Consider the following 19939-nt stretch of genomic DNA (forward strand, 5'->3'; position numbering starts at 1 on the left):
TCCAAAGCTGTTGCCTGATCTGCTGGGAATTTCCAGCATTTTCTGAGTTTAATTTTAGATTATAGTAAATTTGTTTTTAATGTGAGTATGACTGAACAATAATTCATTTTTATCATTCTTCATTTAGCTATCTTTCATATGAGTCGTCTCAAGGATTGTTCCTATTCTGTATAATTTTAAGGGGAGAAGAGAATATGTGAGAATGGTAAAATGAAAAGAGATGGAATGAAAGTGAAATTGATGCATCGGAACAGTTTTAAGGATGTAAAGGGAACTTATCCCTGAAATAGGTCTTGGACAGAATAAAAGATGAACATCAGTTTGGCTTACAAACAAAAGTTGTGAAAGACATTAGGGAGAAAGAGAAAGTATACTAAATGTTCTGGAAAGGAATATTCTAGAGAGTTAGTGACAATGTTATTTCTTCCATTAGTGGAGAAAATGTGGTAGTATCAGCTGATAACAGGTGGCAAAAAAATATAGTTCTTCAGTAGCCTCTTCTATTGGATAAGAACCAAGGATACATCACTAATATTTCAATCTGTGTCTTCTCAGATTGAGCTCTGAAGGCGGCATTTCCTCCCTATTTAGGAGGGGGGATTATTTTCACAAATTAATCAAAGGCTGTTCAAAATGAGGATTATCTAGCTAGAAAATAAATTTTCAATTGTATCCCAAATAGAATGAAGGTTCCCTGAGTCTGAGTCGGCCATTTTGTCTCCAAAACAAAGAGGTTTCTGTTGTGTAAACGGATTTCTCAAAAATGTTGAAACTGTTCACTGCACATCAATCAGTGGTTCAGGGGACTGTCTACCAGGCTTTCATCTCAACCATCTGCATGATTATTTAATACTATATCTTCCTTCATGAATGTACTTGAGTCTCAATCTAAGGAGCATAAATTGGCAAAGCACAGAATTACTACTGTACTTTATATTTGGAACAGAATGTTTTAGTCATCTGGGATATATTGTAGGGCTATGTGAAATTATCCACTTTGGCAGGAGAATAGGAAAGCAGAATATGTTTTTAAAAGGTGAGAGGCTAGTAAATGTTGGTACGAAGCAGGATTTGGGTTTCCTTGCACATGAACCACAGGAAGTTAACATTTTGAAACAGCAAGAAATTAAGAAAGCAACTGGTATGTTAGCTTTTATTGCAAGGGGGCTGGAGTATAAGAGTAAGATTTTTTTTATTCATTTACTGGATGTGGGCTTCGCTGGCTAGGCCAGCATTTATTGCCCATCCCTAGCTGCCCTTGAGAAGGTGGTGGTGAGCTGCCTTCTTGAACCACTGCAGTCCATGTGGTGTAGGTACACCCACAGTGCTGTTAGGAAGGGAGTTCCAGGATTTTGGCCCAGCAACAGTGAAGGAACAGTGATATATTTCCAAGTCAGGATGGTGAGTGGCTTGGAGGGGAACTTCCTGGTGGTCATGTTCCCATCTATCTGCTGCCCTTGTCCTTCTAGGTGATAGTGGTCATGGCTTTGGAAGGTGCTGTCTAAGGAGCCTTGGTGAATTCCTGCAGTGCATCTTGTAAATGGTACACACTGCTGCTTTGTGTGTCAGTGGTGGAGGGAGTGAATGTTTGTGGATGTGGTGCCAGTCAAGCGGACTGCTTTGTCCTGGATGGTGTCAAATTTCTTGAGTGTTGTGGGAGCTGCATTCATCCAGGCAATGGGGATATTCCATCACACTCCTGACTTGTGCCATGATGTGGCTCAATGGAGAATTTGTAAAATGTAACACTTATGCAATATGGCCTATTCCTTAAGGCTAGAGCTGAGGCAGTAAGGTACAGTGGGGCAAAGTAGAGTGAACTTTAGATACAGCTTGGTTAGAAGCAAAGTAATTATTGGCATTCTGCATGCTAGGTGATTAACTATTACTAGCATCTTTCACCTTGATGAGTATAATTTATTTTAATATAGCCTGTAGAACTGCTGACTGTCATTCTTTTCTGGAGCACGACAGATTTTGCAGCTTTTTCCAGGCCCTGTACTTGGGTCATGCCTGCAATCAAATGAGAGAGAGTTGCTAGCTTTGTCAATGCGTTGAGACCTCTCAAATGCTGAAAATGGTTACATTTACTTCCGTTAATGTTTTGGGTATAGGAGTTTGCTAAAGTAATAGCTGTATTATGAATTAAATCCAGTAGTTTTCTACCTAATATACTTTCGAATTTGTGATTTGTGTTCACCTGATCCTTTACAAAAGGCTTGTCCAACCTTTTCAGTCAGGGTCCACATTTGCTTATTTTTCTCACTCATGGGGCCAATGAGCAAAATTTTGGAAAGTGAAGGTTTGGCACAAAAATAAATCAAATTTAAAAAAAAAAGTTGAAGTTTTAAGGAAAGAAACAATTGCTGCGCATAAGTACATCAATGTCATAGTAATAAATTGCTAAGTTAAAAATGACCAGAGTGAGAGAGGATCATTGTGTGTGTCTGGCTCACTCCCAGTCTCAGGGTGCTCACTGACTCACCCTCACCCACTGTGAGTTGGTACATGTGTGTGTGTGTGTGTGGTGGTGAGAGTGAGTGAGAAACATGAAACTGGCAAGGCAGACTCACACTACTCACTGCCCCCACACCACACCCACTCACTCAGTCTCTCACAGTCACCCCCACAGGCACACATTCACTCTCACTCCCACACACACAGACACACTCTCTCACTCCCACAGACACACTCTCTTTCTCTCCCTCACACACACACACACACACTCTCTCACTCTCACACACTCTTTCTCACTCCCACAGACACAGACACACTCTCTCACTCCCACAGACACACTCTCTCACTCTCTCTTTCTCTCTCTCTCACACACACACACTCACTCTCACACAAACACTCTTTCTCACTCCCACACACACAGACACACTCTCTCACTCCCTCTCTCTCTCTCACACACACACACAGACACACTCTCTCACTCCCACACACACACACTCGCTCTCACTCCCACACACACACTCTCTCACTACAACACACACAGACACTTTCTCACTGTCTCGCTCTCTCTCTCTCTCACTCCTATACACACACACATACACACTCTCACTCTCACACACACAGACACACTCTTGCTCCCACACACACAGACACACTCTCGCTCCCACACACACAGACACACTCTCACTCACCCTCACTCACACACACACACACACACAGACACTCTCACTCACACACACTCACTCTCTCACACACACACACACTCACCCTCACTCACACACACAGACACACACACTCTCACACGCACACTCACTCTCACACACACACTCACTCTCACTCACACACACAGACACATTCACTCACACTCACACACACACACTCACTCACACACACACACACACACACTCACTCACACACACTCACTCACTCACTCACTCACTCACTCACACACACACACTCACACACAGACACACTCACTCTCACTCACACACACACAGACACATACACTCTCACTCACACATACAGACGCACACACTCACGCACACTCACACGCACACTCACTCTCACTCACACGCACACTCACTCACATGCACACTCACTCACTCTCACATGCACACACAGACACACCCACTCTCACACACACACAGACCCACCCACTCTCTCACACACACACAGACACACACTCTCACTCCTGCACAATCGCCATGACACCACCTCCTCCACTGGCCGCCAGAATATCTCCCCCAGGCTCCAGCCCCGGTTGCTCAGCTCCCTGGACTCCAGCCCCGGTTGTTTGGCACCCCCGGGCTCCAGTCCCGGTTGTTCGGCTTCCCCGGGCTCCAGCCCCAATTGCTCAGCTCCCCCGGGCTCCAGCCCCGATTGCTCGGCTCCCCAGGGCTCCAGCCCCACAGTTTCCTAGCTCTCCAGACTCCAGCACAGGTTGCTCGGCTCCCCGGGCTCCAGCCCTGCCATACCCTCGCTCCTCTTGGCCTGGCACCCCTCAACACACTCACCAATACCTGTGTTCACTGCTCCTCCAATCAGAGATTGTTTCTCTCCCTCATTTGTTGCTGATAGGCTGATAGTGAGTCTATCAGTAGCAAACGCGGGAAAAAAACAGCCTGTGATTGGAGGAGCATCTCCATGTGGAATCGTCCATTGAAACTCATCTGTTTGCCCGGAATTTTGAAAACTGGGACTGGATAGAGCGGCTTTGTGGGTCATACGTTGGACAAGTCTGCTTTACAACATCTATGTATAAAAATCCTTGGAAAGTTGTGGCAGACAAATTAGTGCAAAAATACAAGCAGTTTTGAATATTAACTAAAATAACAGCTAAACTTTACAACAAGACACCAGAACATGTATGTCCTGAAAATTTAAATGTGGTGTGTTTGTATTTCTTGAGCATTCATTTTTTTTCCATACATAGATGATTATCTGAGCCACTTACTGCAGGTTTTATTTTTATATCCTTCATTGTCTACACTGTGCAACTAGGAGTCGTAGCTCGACACCCTCTCTATTATCCTTACCTACGGAAAGCTGTGACTGCTAAGGCTGTGGAAGAATATTTCCAGCACCTAATACAGAACGAAGATTCTGACAGGAGGATGGTAACCAGGTATGTGCTTTGTCTTTATTATTTAGAAAAGGGACAATTATAATGGAAAAATATGCCATGCAAGAAAAAAATGAGATACTTGTTAAATACATCTTCAATCTATCAATGAAGGAACAACAGCTTACTAACCCACCAAGGAATACAGTCAAACCCACTGACTCAAACAATATAATCATAAATAGAACAAGCCACCAGTTGCCTTGTAAGAGGGGTCTCGGCCATGACTGGGACCCTGAATGCCATTGTACCTGCATACCCAGTGTCTCAGATGACAGGATTAGGATTAGAAGCAGGCATGCCTATTGAGGCTAGGCATAGGCAGCCGGGTGGGAGCCATTTCATAAACCAGATTGGAATTGTGGCCTGAGCACCCAAAGAAATGAGCAGGTACAGGTTTTTTTTTTAAAAATATACACACATTTATAAGAGTCTCCTTTACATGGCTAACAACCAACCATGGCTAACAAAAGAAATTAAGGATAATATCAGATCCAAAGAGAAGTTGGTAGAAAAAGTAGCAAGCCTGAGGATTGGGAGCAGTTTAGAATTCAGCAAAGGAGGACCATGAGATTGATTAAGAGGGGAAAAATAGTGTGTGAGAATAAATTTGCAAGGAACATAAAAGAGAACTGTAAAAGCTTCTATAGGTATGTAAAAAAAAAGATTAGTAAAGACAAATGTAGGTCCCTTACAATCCGAAACAGGAGAATTTATAAGAGAGAACAAGGAAATGGCAGAGCAATTAAACAACTACTTTAGTTCTGTCTTCACAGAGGAAGACACAAATAACTTCCCAGAAATATTAGGGAACCAAAGGTCGAGTGAGAAGGAGGAATTGAAGGAAATTAGTATTATTTAAAAAAACAGTGCTGGAGAAATGAATGTGACTGAAAGCCAACAAATCCCCAGGGCCTGATATTTTTTTTTTAATTAATTCACGGGATGTGGGCTTCGCTGGCTGGGCCAGCATTTATTGCCTACTCCTAGTTGCCCTTGAGAAGGTGGTGATGAGCTGCCTTCTTCAACCACTGGAGTCTGTGTGGTGTAGGTACACCCACAGTCCTGTTAAGAAGGGAGTTCCAGGATTTTAGCCCATTTTGACAGTGAAGGAACAGTGATATATTTTCAAGCTGAGATGGTGAGTGACTTGGAGGGGAAACTTCCAGATTGTGGTATTCCCACCTATCTGCTGGCCTTGTCCTTCTATGTGGTAGTGATTGTGGGTTTGGAAGGTGCTAAGAAGTCTTGGTGAACTCCTGCAGTGCATCTTGTAGATGATACACACTGCTGCTACTGTGCGTCACTGTTGGAGGGAGTATATGTTTGTGGATGTGATGCCAATCAAGCAGGCTGATTTGTTCTGGACGATGTCAAGCTTCTTGAGTGTTGTTGGTACTAGAGGCACTACCAGGGTATTAAAGGAGGTGGCCATGGAAATAGTGGATGCATTGGTTGTCATCTTCCAAAATTCTGTGGATTCTGGAACAGTGCCGATAAATTGGAGAGTGGAAAATGTAACCCCACTATTTAAAAAAGAAGGGAGGGATAAAACAGGGAATTACAGATCAGTTAGCCTAACACCAGTGGTAGGAAAAATGCTAGAGTATAATATAAAGGATGTGGTGACAGGACACTTAGAAAATATCAATGGAATTAGACAAAGTCAATGTGAATTTATGAAAAGGAAATCATGTTTGACAAACCTACTGGAGTTTTTTGAGGATGTAACTAGCAGAATAGATGATGGAGAACCAGTGGGTGTAGTGATTTTGGATTTTCAGAAAGCTTTTGTTAAGTCCCACATAAGAGGTTAGAGGGCAAAATTAAAGCACATGGGATTGGGGGTAATATATTGGCATGGATTAAAAATTGGTTAGCAGACAGTAAATAGAGATTAGGAATAAATGGGTCTTTTTCAGAATGGCAGGCATTGACTAGTAGGTACCACAGGGATCAGTGCTTGGGCCCCAGCTATTCTCAATATATATCAATGATTTGGATGAGGGAACCAAATGTAATATTTCCAAGTTTGCTAACAACTCTAAACTAGGTGGGAATGTGAGTGGTGAGGAGGGTGTTAAGATGCTTCAAGGCAAGTGAGTGGGCATATACATAGCAGATGCAGTATAACATGGCTAAGTGTGAAGTTATCCACTTTGGTAGGAAAAACAGAATGGCAGAGTATTATTTAAATGGTGATATATTGGGATATGTTAATGTACAAAGGGACCTGGGTGTCCTTGTACACCAATCACTGAAAGCAAGCGTGCAGGTGCACCAAGCAGTTAAGAAAGCAAATGGTATGCTGGTCTTCATTGCAAGAGGACATGAGTACAGGAGCAAGGATGTCTTACTGCAACTATACAGGGCCTTGGTGAGACTACACCTGGAGTATTGTATGGAGTTTTGGCCTCCTTACCGAAGAAAGGAAATATTTGCCGTAGCGCAAGTGCAGTAAAGGTTCACCAGACTGATTCCTAGGATGGTAGGATTGTCGTATGAGGGGAGATTGGGCTGACTAGGCCTGTATTCACTGGAGTTTAGAAGAATGAGAGGGGATCTAATTGAAACGTATAAAATTCTCTCATGGCTGAACAAACTGGATGCAGGGATGATGTTTCTTCTGGCTGAGGGGGCCTAGAACAAGTGGTCACAGTCTCAGGGGTGGGCCATTTAGGACTGAGGTGAGGAGAAACTTCTTCACTCAGAGAAAAGGGTTTCAAAAATCTGCATTGGAGGTTGAGGAAGTGCTAGGTGAACCTGTGGAATTCTCTACCACAGAGGGCTGTGGAGGCCAAGTCACTGAATATATTTAAAAAGGAAATAGTTTTTTAGACTCTAAAGGCATCAGGAGTATGGGGGAGAGTGGGAGTATGGCGTTGAGATAGAGGGATCAGCATGATCATATTGAATTGCGGAGCAGGCTCAAAGGGCCAAATGACCTACTCCTGCTTCTATTTTTCTATGTTTTTTTCTATAAGACTAATTTAATTTCCTTTAGTGAAGGACCGATGCGGATTGTTGTACCCCCACTTTGAACCCACAATCTCCACATTGTGGCTTGAGAACTAGTAGTTGTGTTGCAATTAAACAGATCGCCTCCTGACCCAGTGAACTTCGGCGGAATCAGTGATGGAGTTCCTGAATTGACACACCCTAACACTCACATTGAAATTGCGCTTGATGTCTGCAACCTCCTAGCACTTCCTCAACCTCCAATGCAAATTTTTGAAACCCTTCTCTTCTGGCAGTCTCCAGTCCACCTGCATGACATAAAGTTGCTTTCTCAGCTGGTTATGAGGAAGCAGTGGGGTAGTGGTATTGTCTCCAGACTAATAATTCAGAGACCCAGGATAATGATCTGGGGACCAGGGTTCAAATCCCACTATGGTGGAATTTGAATTCAATAAAAAAATCTGGAATTAAAAATCTAATGATTGCTGTAAAAATGGTTTGCTTAATGTCTTTTAGGAAACCTGCCGTCCTTACCTGGTCTGGCCTACATGTGTCTCCAGACCACCGGCAACGTGGTCGACTCTTAAATGTCCTCTGAAATGGCTTATCAAGTCACTCACTTCTCAAGGCAATTAGGGATGGGCAATAAATACTGGCCCAGCCAGCAATGCCCCCATCCCATGAATGAACAAAAGAAAAAGTTAATTGCATTGATGAGAGAAGGATGAAAATACCTTGGAACTGAACCTTAATACAATTAGAAGCAGACAGCTTCAACAAAAGTTTAATGTGTCATAAATGCAATCCTTGGTTGGTATTGATATCACCCAGGGCAGCAATTACATTCGATCTAAAGAAAAGCTTGGGCATACAATTGCGTTCACAATTCAGAGGAGATGAAAAATTCAACCTATATCTACTATCCATTAATGCCTGCAAAGTTCATATTGCACAAGAATAGGACTCAGATTTGATGCCTTTCATATTTAATTAACGAAATTAACTAATTAACTTTCATATTTAATTTAATTAACCTGAATTCGACCTTGTAAACAATGGCCATTTGCAAGAGTTGTTAGTGCCTGCAAATGTTACTCTAAGTACAATACAGGAAAGAAGTGGGGGGAAAATGGATTGGGAGGGATGAAAGTAAAGCTGTGAGATTCTTATTAATGAGGGAAAACAAGAGCTTAACACACTTGAGATGAAGCTGGATTCTTTCCACCAGAATAAGGCTTTACTGAAAATTCCAGATGGCAGACATCCAAGCCTCAACTTGTCTGAATGGTAATAAATGTGAACTGGTCAGGTATCCATTTGCATAGTAGTCTTGATGTCCTTGTTGAAAGGGTTTTTACTGCGGTCAGATGACAACTTAGAGCTGAATTTGAATGATGAATCCAGTAGCCAATGTAATTTCTTGGCATTAAGCTAAATGTTAATACTTATACTAAATATAATGTGCATTAAAACCTACTGTTTTCATTTATTGTTGCTTAAATTCTATCATATACATTATTACAACCGATTATTTTTAACATTGTTTCTTATAAAACAACATGAATTAGTTTGATAATAGTTTAGCAAGTTACATGCAATTATCCTGCTGAAAATTCCTTTTGAATCTTTGCATCAAGAAAATGCAGAGAACTGTTACATAGAAATGATTTTAAATGCTATGCCTGGTGAAAGAACAAGTCTTTCCCAGCTGTAATCAAGCTTATAATTGAAGGCTTGGTGAAGTTTTTGGATTAGAACTCCTTTCTACTATGTAGACCTCATATAGATAAGTCACCACATGCATATTTCTGTGAAGCTCTGAACACTAGACCACAAATTATTTCCAAATCATTTTGCTGACGCACAGAATGTTTTTCTACTCATTAGAAAACAATTAAGTAAATTAGCCTGCACATTTTTGCCTGCAATTCTGGTATGTATTACGCTAGACTCAATTATGGTCAGGTTATTATCATTGTCAGACATCTATGCCAAGACATGCACTGACAATGTTAGATGATACAACTTGTGAATATCTGCATTTTTACATGTCATTTTGACCATCACAAAATCTGCTAGCCTTTGTAATTTCCTGAATAATTGCAGTAAGACTTGCCATGAGGTTTAGGATGTTGAAATGGAGTCAAATTGCCTTTTACCCAGACAGACTAGGAAAAGCTTTATAAAAAAAACTTAAGCAAGATAAATAAAATGTTGCACAATTTTCTCCCTGTGCAGAGACCTGCTTTAGAAAACTAGGGACTATGTTAGGTAATCTATTGTGGTAGTAATGTGGACTAATTCAATTCAATTTTTTTTGTCCAATTCAAAATTCATTTTTTTTAATTCATTCATGGGATGGCTGGGCCAGCATTTTTTGCCTATGAGGAAGGTAGTTCCAAGATTTTGACCCAGCAATAGTAAAGGAACGGCAATGTATTTCCTAGTCAGGATGGCGAGTGGCTTGGAGGGAAACTTCCAGGTGGTGGTGTTCCCATATGTCTGCTGTCCTTGTCCTTCTAGATGGTAGCGATTGTGGGTTTGGAAGCTGCTGTCTAATGAGCTTTGATGAGTTTATGCAGTATATCTTGTAGATGGTACACATTGCTGCTACTGTTTGTCAGTGGTGGAGGGAGTGAATGTTTGTGGATGTGGTGCCAATCAAGCAGGCTGCTTTGTCCTGGATGGTGTCCAGCTTCTTGAGTGTTGTTGGAGCTGCACTCATCCAGGCAAGTGGACAGTATTCCATCACACTCCTGACTTGTGCCTGGATGGTGGACAGGCTTTGGGGAGTGAGGAAGTGAGTTACTTGCTGCAGGATTCCTAGCCTCTGACTTGCTTTTGTAGCCACAGTTTTTATATGGCTGGTCCAGTTCAGTTTATGCTCAGTGGCAACCCCCGGAATGTTTACAGTGGGGGATTCAACGAAGAGAATGCCATTGAATGTCAAGGGACAATGTTGGATTCTCTCTTGTTGGTGATGGTCATTGCCTGGCACCCACTCTGAACTCCTTTCCTTACGCCCACCTCCCCATTTACACCTACCTCCCCACTTGCAGCATTCTCTCCCCATGCTCCCTCGGACACCGTCCTTCCCCCCACCCCAACCTCATCCCCCCCAGATATCTCTGTTCCTCACCGCACACCCCAACGCCTCCCCCCCCCCCAACCCCCTGCCAGAACACCTTCCTCTCCCACTCAAGGTGGATCCTCCTCTCCCCCCCATTTTGCCAATCACCCGTAACAGGCCATGGCCAAGACCATGAAGTTCTGAAGCAGGCCCAAAACATCAACAGAGACCTCCCACCTTCTGAGAGTCATATCCATAAGGATCCACCAGCATGCAGTGCACATGTTCCACCAGATTCCGGTAGCTTTAGGGCTCCAGCATCACCTTCTCCTTGGATATCCGTGATCTAAGCAAGGCCATAACAGTAAAGTCCCGACTCCTGCATGTCACACTTGTCCTGACGTATTCTGGGCCAACGTATTTTCCCACCGGTGGGAAATTGGGTGTGAGGGGACAATTCCAGTCGGGCTTTACTTTGCAGCCCATTACCGGGATTCAAATTGGGTTCCCGCTGGCCTCCAGCGGGATTCGCAGTCCTTGGACACCAACGGATGATCCCGCTGCGATTTCATGCCATTGTGAAACCGATTGCTGCCCCTTCACACTGAGTCACCCTTCCCCGCCTGCCATGACACCCGCCACCAACGGGACTGGATGATTCCGCCCTAAGGAAAAGATGAAGATAGAGATATAAACTATATTGGCAGACTTTAACAGAGGCAGCTACAGCTGTGAGTCACATCTGGTATAATTAGATACAAATGCTGCCACGATGCCTTCCAAAACCTAAGACTTCAAATTGAGATAAGCTGAGTTCCCAGTGTGATGACAAACCCTGTTGCAATAGCTTACAGTAAATGATTTTTAGCTTAAGCACTGCGGATTTTGACACGCTTCAACAATTTTTGCTTTGTTCTTAGATTTGACCTTCCGGGAATCCAGGGATTAAATTTCGTGCTGAGAAACTCTTTGGGTGGCGGAGGCATTGCATCTTTAAGGAGTGATCCGCAGGTATAAAAACTATTTTACACACTAGCCTGTGCCTCATGCTTTGAGAATGTGTCACTCAATGTTCTAGGCAAATTGGTAATTGCAGGGGATATGGTTCGGAGGGACCAGGGCATGTGCTAGAAAGGAGCGAGTAGCTATGGTCAACAAAAACTGGGCATGTGGGAGCAACGCTCCCTCTCCATTGCAGGTAAGAACCTGGTCATCATGTATGAGACAACACTCAGTGTTGCTGTGCGTGGCACAAGTATGCTCCATTCCTCACTGCTGTGTTGTGGTAATCACCTGAGCCATCTTCTGCATTATCTGGAGGTCAAAAATGGATCGTGTTCGAAAGGACATGATGCACAAACCTCTAGATAAAGGGAGAAAAATGAACCCAACTTCACCCTCATCCTGATGAAGACCTTTGTGTGTGGCTGCATCAGGCTGTGTACTTTTGGTACACAAACACTAAGTGTCACTATGTGCTGAGGTTCTACCTGTCCCCGGTGTCGAGAAGGATGGGTCTGGCCACACTACCGCGGAATGCTCCAAGTATTTGGACCGTGCCGTACCACCTGTCCCTCATAGAAAAATTTATGCAGAAAAACACCTTTGACCACAAGTCCATCAGGCAGTGGTCTGCACACAACATCCTAGAGGCCCTGTGGGAAAAGGAGATGGTGGATCCTGTTGGATGGTTCCGTGAGCAGACTGTCAGTCATTTGGCAGAATGCCTCATTGCCAGAACTTTCAAACAAGCACCAAGATGTAGCTTGGCTGGTGGTAAGAAAGGCCCTCCCCGTCAGATCCTTCCTACATGCCCGGAGTTTCATCTCCCTCTGCACATTGCCCTCGAGGCGGCTGTGGTGGGGACGAGACTACCTCGTTGTGGAATGTGCCTTTGCAAAGAAGGTCTGGAGAGAGATGCAGTGGTTTCTGTCGAGGTTCATCCCGAGCAGTGCAGTGACACAGGACTCCTTGCTCTACGGGCTGTTCGCAGGGACACACCAGTACCGGGACAAACATCAACTGCAGCTGGAGGATCATCAACTTGGTGAAAGACTCTCTTTGGTCTGCCCGAAACTTCTTCCAGTGCAAAGAGTTTTCCTTGACCAAGTGTTGCAGACTGGCACAATACAAGTCCAGGACTACATGCTGGGGGATAAACTAAAGCTTGGGGCAGCTGCTGCAGAGGTGCAATGGGAAAGGTCGCTATCTAAGACCTTTTGGCCATTGTGCACCAAGGGGCTGGAAATTGTATAGACCCCTCGGGCTGTATGACTCGCATTGAGTGTGTACAGTGAACATTATATGTAACACAATTATACCGAAGAACCTCAGAGTGCATCATGATCTATGTAGATAATTTGAACTGTGATGGCCATTTGAAATGTTTTGTAATATTTTAGATATTTTATGAATAAAGTATATTTTTATTTTAAAAAGGGTAATAGCAGAAAAGGCATAAGCGTCCAAGAAATAACTGAAACTTTTGAATAGGTTTCTTAGCACTGGGTGTTGGAACTGTAACACATGTACTGTATTGCTAAATTATCGTTGCCTTGAGAGAGGATGCTATTGGTACATTTGTACTGCGGCTTTGTCCAGTAACTCTCATTTCGGCATTTATATAATTCCAGTTCTGTCCCCACTTCTGATAATGCTTCACAACTAGATCCAAAAACAGAATTTGTAACTCTATACCTGTACAGTGTAAATGCAAATGTTTTGTTGGATGTATTGAAATGTGAACTGTTTTGTCCAAATTAGTTGCTAGAAATATGAAAATAGACGACTCCCCTGAACTCTGATAATGAAGCGAATTTAAGAGTACGTTGGTCGCTAACTTTTAAAGGGGAGAACTGATGTGGTAAACATGACCGTTCTAATACTGCCATGTCACTACCCATAGTGACCAAAGCACTTAGCAGGATCACCTGGATATAACTCGTTAAAATCTGATTGTTGCTTGGACAGTGCTGACCACAATACAATCTCCTCCCAAACCCCCATTCTCCAAATACTGAATCTGAAATTGGTTTTAATTGAATACAATTCTAAAGTGGATTGGTTTTAAATGCTTCAATATACTAACGCGCAGTTACTTTTTACAGGGCAAAGCATATGGACAGATGCTATTGGACTTTCGACTGAGACACCTTCCTGATCTGAAGACTCTGATAGAGGAATAGCTGGTGTCGGGAGTGTGCAGATCCCGCCTTCACTGCTCGAACACGCAGTGCTGCTTGCTGGTACACCTCCCAACTCGTAACGAAGAATGCATGCTGTACGAAGATGCCCTAACAGTGCCTTCGCTTTCTTCTACACATAGGAAGCACCACATGAACCGCAAGAAATTAAAACACGTCTACATTTAGTCACTTTTTAAGCATTCTTTGACTAAACGTTGTTAGCGTATAATTGAGAGCGCGTTTATGTCCTTTAATTAAATAATTAATCTATGTATTTATATCGGGGTTTGTGTCCCCTGTAGCTTATGTAAATCGAATTTGCATCTTACGAATCCATCATTAGCTTATGTTAAAGCGATTGTCACAGGGCCGCACACATATGTTACCATTGTTTATTAGGCGTTTTTCACAGAGCAGACATGCCGTGGGCCTCCTATTTCCTGTAACTGACCTTTCAATTGCAGGACACGTCAAATGTTATTAATTAACTTTAAATAACTGATGGAAAGCTGCGAAATGCCCGAAGAAAGGCACAGAAAACGGTTCAGTGGGCAGAATACTGCTAATGACAATGTTAAACGGCGCGGTCTCATTTTGACCAAGCGAAAAGAAAGTCCAGTGAGACAGGCTCCAGCATGGAGTCAGTGAAAGGTTAATTTTGAAGTAGACTAATTCCTCTGGTAACTGTGGTGTAGCTGTGGTGTAGGTGTCCTGGAGCAGATAGTATATTTAATCAGTAGATCAGCTTGCTCCGGAACTCCATGAAAACAAGTGCAGTTATGTCTTAATCATTGAATAAAGTGACATTCGAATTAGATTCAATACACTGCAAATAGACATATATCATAAATGTGATTTAAACTGTACCAGGCGGATTACTTCACTGTTTTACCAGTTACAGAATCCCTGCTTTGTCGTGAACTTGAAATTTAGGCCGAAGTGATGGGAAGTTGGGGATAAAGGACACATTCCATTTGAGATGGGTGAATTTGAAAGGACTGATGCTAGATGACAAACTTCTCGGGACTGGCATGATTCCTGTTAACGTTAACACTGAGCTACAGGATCTCAGTGCTGAGGGAGGGAATGATAGACGGGGCGACAATGTTGATTCATAATTTACACTTATAGTTTGCAGTTGTCCATTAAACCGAAACTAATTTATCCGAATTTCAGAATCCAGGATCCGCAGTATTTTGTGTTCTAAACTAAATCCGCTTTGCTTCTCCATGAAGTACCCTGGCCCTCTTCAATGGGCTATATTTCTGTCAACTTCCCTTTTGACGTGATGATTGGTGCTTTCTTCAAATAGGCGGTTGAGATGTGATGAAATCTGTTATCCTCCAAACCACAATTTCAATGAATATTTCCAGTGGAATTTAGCGGCGTTGGACCGTCGATAAAATTGATAAATTGAAACTGAACCTCATATTTTTGAACCTTTCTAGGTATTTGCGATCAGGCCTGTCTGCAACTTCAGAAACAGATAGCCCTGTTGCTTTGCTCCGGCCCACGGAAAATACAATCTTTTGCAGGGCCTCCTTGGCCTGTAAAACTGACCAGAGTTTACCCACTCGGACCAATTCCAATTTAAAGTGGTATCGGCTCCTACTTAGGACATGGAACCCCGATTTGAATCTTAAAGGGTCGGGGGCGGGGGGTGGGGGGCTAGAATCTGAAAGAGGCCTGGCGGAAGTCTCCTTTCAACAGAGATGGTTGGATTGGCAGGCTTTGCGAATCGTATTACCATCCCATTTACCCCGGTGAGTCTGCTTCTGTAATGTCTGTGTGTTAGCAACGAGAAATTCTCAAAACGGCGGAGACAATTGGTTTACTTCATTATTCAGCAGCTTTTTAAATCTAACAGCAAAACAAATCGCACTGACTCTGTTTAACATGTTTTATGAAATTTTATAGACTACAAAACAAAATCTACAACAGAATTGCTATCAATCTACCACAATAAGGGATCAGGGAAATAAACTTTATGTAAAGTTTTTGAAATTTATTCTCGAGTTTTCTTTAAAGATAAATATTCTTTAGGGGGCATAGTCTAAAATTTAAAGCCCTATCTTACAGAAGTGAAGTCAAGTCAATTATACATTTTAAAACGGAGCTCGATAGATTTTGGTGAACCAAAGCTATCAAGGAATACGGGGCAAAGCCGGGTACATGGAGTTAGGCTGCAGATGAGTCGTAATCTCATTGTGTCAGAACAGGTTTAAGGGGCTAAATGGCCTCATCCTGCTCCTATTTCATCTTCTGCACTGGCGGATTCTGGGAAGTGTTGTGCCCTGCACATAGTCAGAATTGCCCAATTGAAATTTAGCTGAAGTCGAAGGTCTGGATAAAATGATCAAGTCCGGGCCTTGGTTTTTTGAGTGCTGTGCGGTCAAAAAATAGCATCCTAATGCCAAGTGTGCACCATGTTTATATAGGCTATTTCCATTATACATGTAGATATAGAAATTTATCATGAGAAAAGTTGACAAAGGTGTGACAAGAATAGGGTTCTGCAGGTAGTCAATACATACAGGCAAAATATTTTTAAAAGTATAGATGGCGATGTTGCATGATTTGTTAGCAAATGGGACTGTTGAGTTACAAATTTTGAGGCGAATTTTGAATTTTTTTAAAAACCCATTGTTGTGGAATGGTATTAACTTATGTTGATTGGCAATGACCAATGCCTGGGAATCGGTTGTCAACTGGTTGGTTTTCAAATATGAAGAAAATGTTAAAGCAGGATTTTTCTTCTACAGCCATATATTAAGTCTCTACTGAAATCAATCACAAAATAAGATTTGCGCATTGCATCCAGTCTGGATTGGACGTAGCCAGTGGACATGGTCACTTTTACAGCCCGGCTGCCATCCACAAGCTTGTCAGCGCCGGGCTGACCCTGGACAAGGAGCTTGCAGTGTCCACTTGAAGCCTCTGCGAGCAGTGGACAACGCAGGGACCGAACTATGTAATTGACAGGGGAAATTACTTTGTTATAAGTTTCCGTGGCTTTTTACCTTAGACACGCCCTTCAAAAATGCGGACACTTTTTTTTAATCTAAATGACAATGGGATAATCCGGTTTCTCCTTAGCGTTTTAATTTAGAAAAGACACGTTGCATTCGAACGACTTTTCTTCCAGTGAACCTTGAATGACCAGTTCCCATTTGAATCAGTTCAACTGCTTGAAACTAATCGGTTCAATGTATGGAACTGATTTTGACATGTAGATGATTACAGTTGCATCTTTTTGGCTGTAAGTATACTCGACATATTGCAGAAGAATTCCAAAGCCTGAGAATGACCAGACATCTTTTATGCGATCAATCAAACGACAAAGTCTTGAGGCATCACAGGTGCCTTCATATTCCTTCACGGTAATGTACCAATTAACCCGTCTGCATTCTTCAATATCTAGTAAACCTACAATTTAAAGAGGGCTTCGGTGCAGGGGCAATTACATTAAATGACGTGCTTAAATCTGTATTGACCCTGTGCGTATGATTTCTGGAGCACTCCATTTATCCCCCGCCCCGCGCCCCCCAAAAAAACAAATGTAGGACCCCCTCCGGGAAGTATGAATGTGTCATTCACGCTCGGGTAAGATATAATCCATAAATCTCTTCAGGGTGTTTGGCTGTCTTTAAAATAAAACTGTGATGGGCGGATTTTGCTTCAAGAGTGACAGTCTGCAGTTGCGGAAAATTAGGTCCTTTTATATTCGATTATGAAGCGAATCAAAACTCCCCACTCATTTTGGTTCAAAAACGCTTTTCCTTCATTTGCTCAATTGTCCTGAATTGAATTGTGAATAAAGTACGTTTAACATTCAACAGCCCTATTGTTTTCCCATTGGATAATTACATTTGTTTCTATCCTCTCAAGGTCCGTAGTTGTTAGACAAATGAAGTTCCTAATTTTTTGCTTAAGCAGCATTAAGAACCCCGTTTCTTGATTAATTATGAAGCTGTAACCCATTTTCTGCCTTTGGGAACATTTATTAACTGGGAACGTTGTAAAGTCGGAATCACAGATGACTTTGTCAAGTATGTGACGTATTGAAACCTCTGGATTTCACAATATTTTCAATGCAGTGAAACTTATTGCAATGTGTACACTGTTTAATGGAAATAAAAGTATTACATTAAAATCTCTAAGAATAAAGTACATGGCAAACCATGATTCCAAACTGACTTCCAAGAGCAGTAATTATCGGAATGCACTTCCAGTTTTCTTCTACTTTAGTGGCTCAGGTTGTACAATTGACTGTAGTAGAACACTTTACTAAAGGACAATATGATGCCAGTCGATCAATGTGTATTCCAAGCAAATAACATTCGAAGTAAAATTGCCACTGGGGCCGTTAAATAAGACAAAGGACGTGTAACGAAGACCATACTCTTTGAGAAATTCACACTGGAGTGCCAATTGAATTCTCCCATTGGAATGCAAGTCTTTTGTAAAACGGTACTTTGTGAGTCGGTACCCCAAACTGTAATTAAACTGCTTGTATTTTGCCCATCCCCCACTCCCCGATCCCAACTACCTTGATGAGGTTTATTCCAAACCGGACTGGAAGCCGAGACGAAGAGAGAGACGGTGGGAACGAGCTACTAGCGATTTTAGCAGGAGGACAATAGTGAATAGCACAAGTTTCTGGCAGCGTGACTATTCTGCAAAGCCCCAGTAAAGGCTGCAAGCGATGAGAAAAGAACGGCTCCATCATTTTTTTTCTACGTAAGATTAATGCCATGACATCCATCATTACACTAAACAGTAGTAACCGGGAGATGCAGGGCCGCAGTGGGTCACAAGTCAATTAGCCGCACTACTGAAGGATGTTGGTTACAAGCTGTGAGTCATTGTGGAATTAAATGTGCCCTTCTCTTTGTGAACATTGTTTAAAACTTCTACATTCGCATGATGGATTACCGGAGGACGGAACACAAAAATAAAGGCTTTCCTAGTGGTGTATCTTCTTGTAGCTGTCAAATCTAACGACTCGTTTCCATCATGGGGCGAGTTAGAAATTGTGGTTTGTTATTACCACAATTGGCACAACCGTACTTTGAATTTAATAATAGCTGGTTGTCGTCTGAACTGAACGGAGCGAAATATAGGAAGTAGATTAATCACTGGAATCAAAAAAAATTCCCATCCATTCTGGATGGCATAAATCTTTCAATACGTTAATTTGCATGTGACAATGTACACTTTCACAGTTAACAACGATTCGTTTTTACAGCAGTCACTACAATGTTAAAAATGTTAATTTTATAGTCTATTGCACTTACATATTAATATCTACATATCTAATATCTACAAGCACATCTACTTGAGTGTTAAGACATGCTAGATATTTAGTCGTTAATTTAAACGTTTAGTACATATAGGCAACAAAATTCAACCAACTATTGCTGCGTGCTTAAACCGATCCCTTCTCTGTATTCACCTGAAGAAACAGGTGCATCACTTTGGTCATATTTAAATTTTATTTAAAAATAAATAGAAACTTGCTAGGAAATTTAAAAAGCTGAAAGCATACAGCTTTTTTGGTAAATTGAAATACTGTTACGTTAACCATTTTGGAGCAGAACCGCTCACATTTAAATTATTAATATTGCCGGATAAAAAACGATCATTTTTAATCATGTTTCCCAAGTTATCTCGCTATTTAATGGGATAACCACGGATGGAGGGACATTGTGGGCAGATGCAAATCTGCTTGGTATAACTTGCCTGGGTAATTGCTACCCAGCAGGCATGACGACTGTGTGGAAATCAGCTTGTACCACAAGTTATAATAAACATCAATCGTAGGCTATTGTTATTCTTTATCAGATCGACTTGAAAATATTCGGAAAATATGCAATACACCCTAGTGGCCTCGCAGTGGACAAAACAAAAGTGGGTTTGTTATTGAGCGTGATTTCATGTGGTCCGTACCCAAAGGATTGCGGTAGCTGTTATCATCAGAAACCACGTGTTTCAGTAAATGAAACTAACCAGATCGATCATCACAAGCGGAGCAAGTTAGGGAAGCCATCGTCTGTGAAGACATTTTATCGCCTAATACGTGTTAGATTTTACATAATATATAGAGCACAATTAGCAGTTTAAGGGTAAAATCCGTAAACGTTAGCAGTT

At 42.1% G+C, this 19939-nt stretch overlaps 1 protein-coding gene across 1 annotated transcript in view; it reads left to right on the forward strand.

The window, feature by feature from the left end:
• LOC121283940 overlaps nt 1-17942 on the forward strand; it is a 197618-nt gene extending 179676 nt beyond the window's left edge. Inside the window, exons 18-20 of the mRNA XM_041198739.1 lie at nt 4456-4579; nt 11525-11615; nt 13712-17942. Coding sequence (XP_041054673.1) covers nt 4456-4579; nt 11525-11615; nt 13712-13789 — 293 coding nt within the window. The 3' untranslated portion in view covers nt 13790-17942. The remainder of the gene's footprint in view (nt 1-4455; nt 4580-11524; nt 11616-13711) is intronic.
• The last annotated feature ends 1997 nt before the right edge of the window (nt 17943-19939 follow it).

Source organism: Carcharodon carcharias, chromosome 1 (genome assembly GCF_017639515.1).
Source record: "Carcharodon carcharias isolate sCarCar2 chromosome 1, sCarCar2.pri, whole genome shotgun sequence".
In the NCBI taxonomy this organism is placed as follows: Eukaryota; Metazoa; Chordata; class Chondrichthyes; order Lamniformes; family Lamnidae; genus Carcharodon; species Carcharodon carcharias.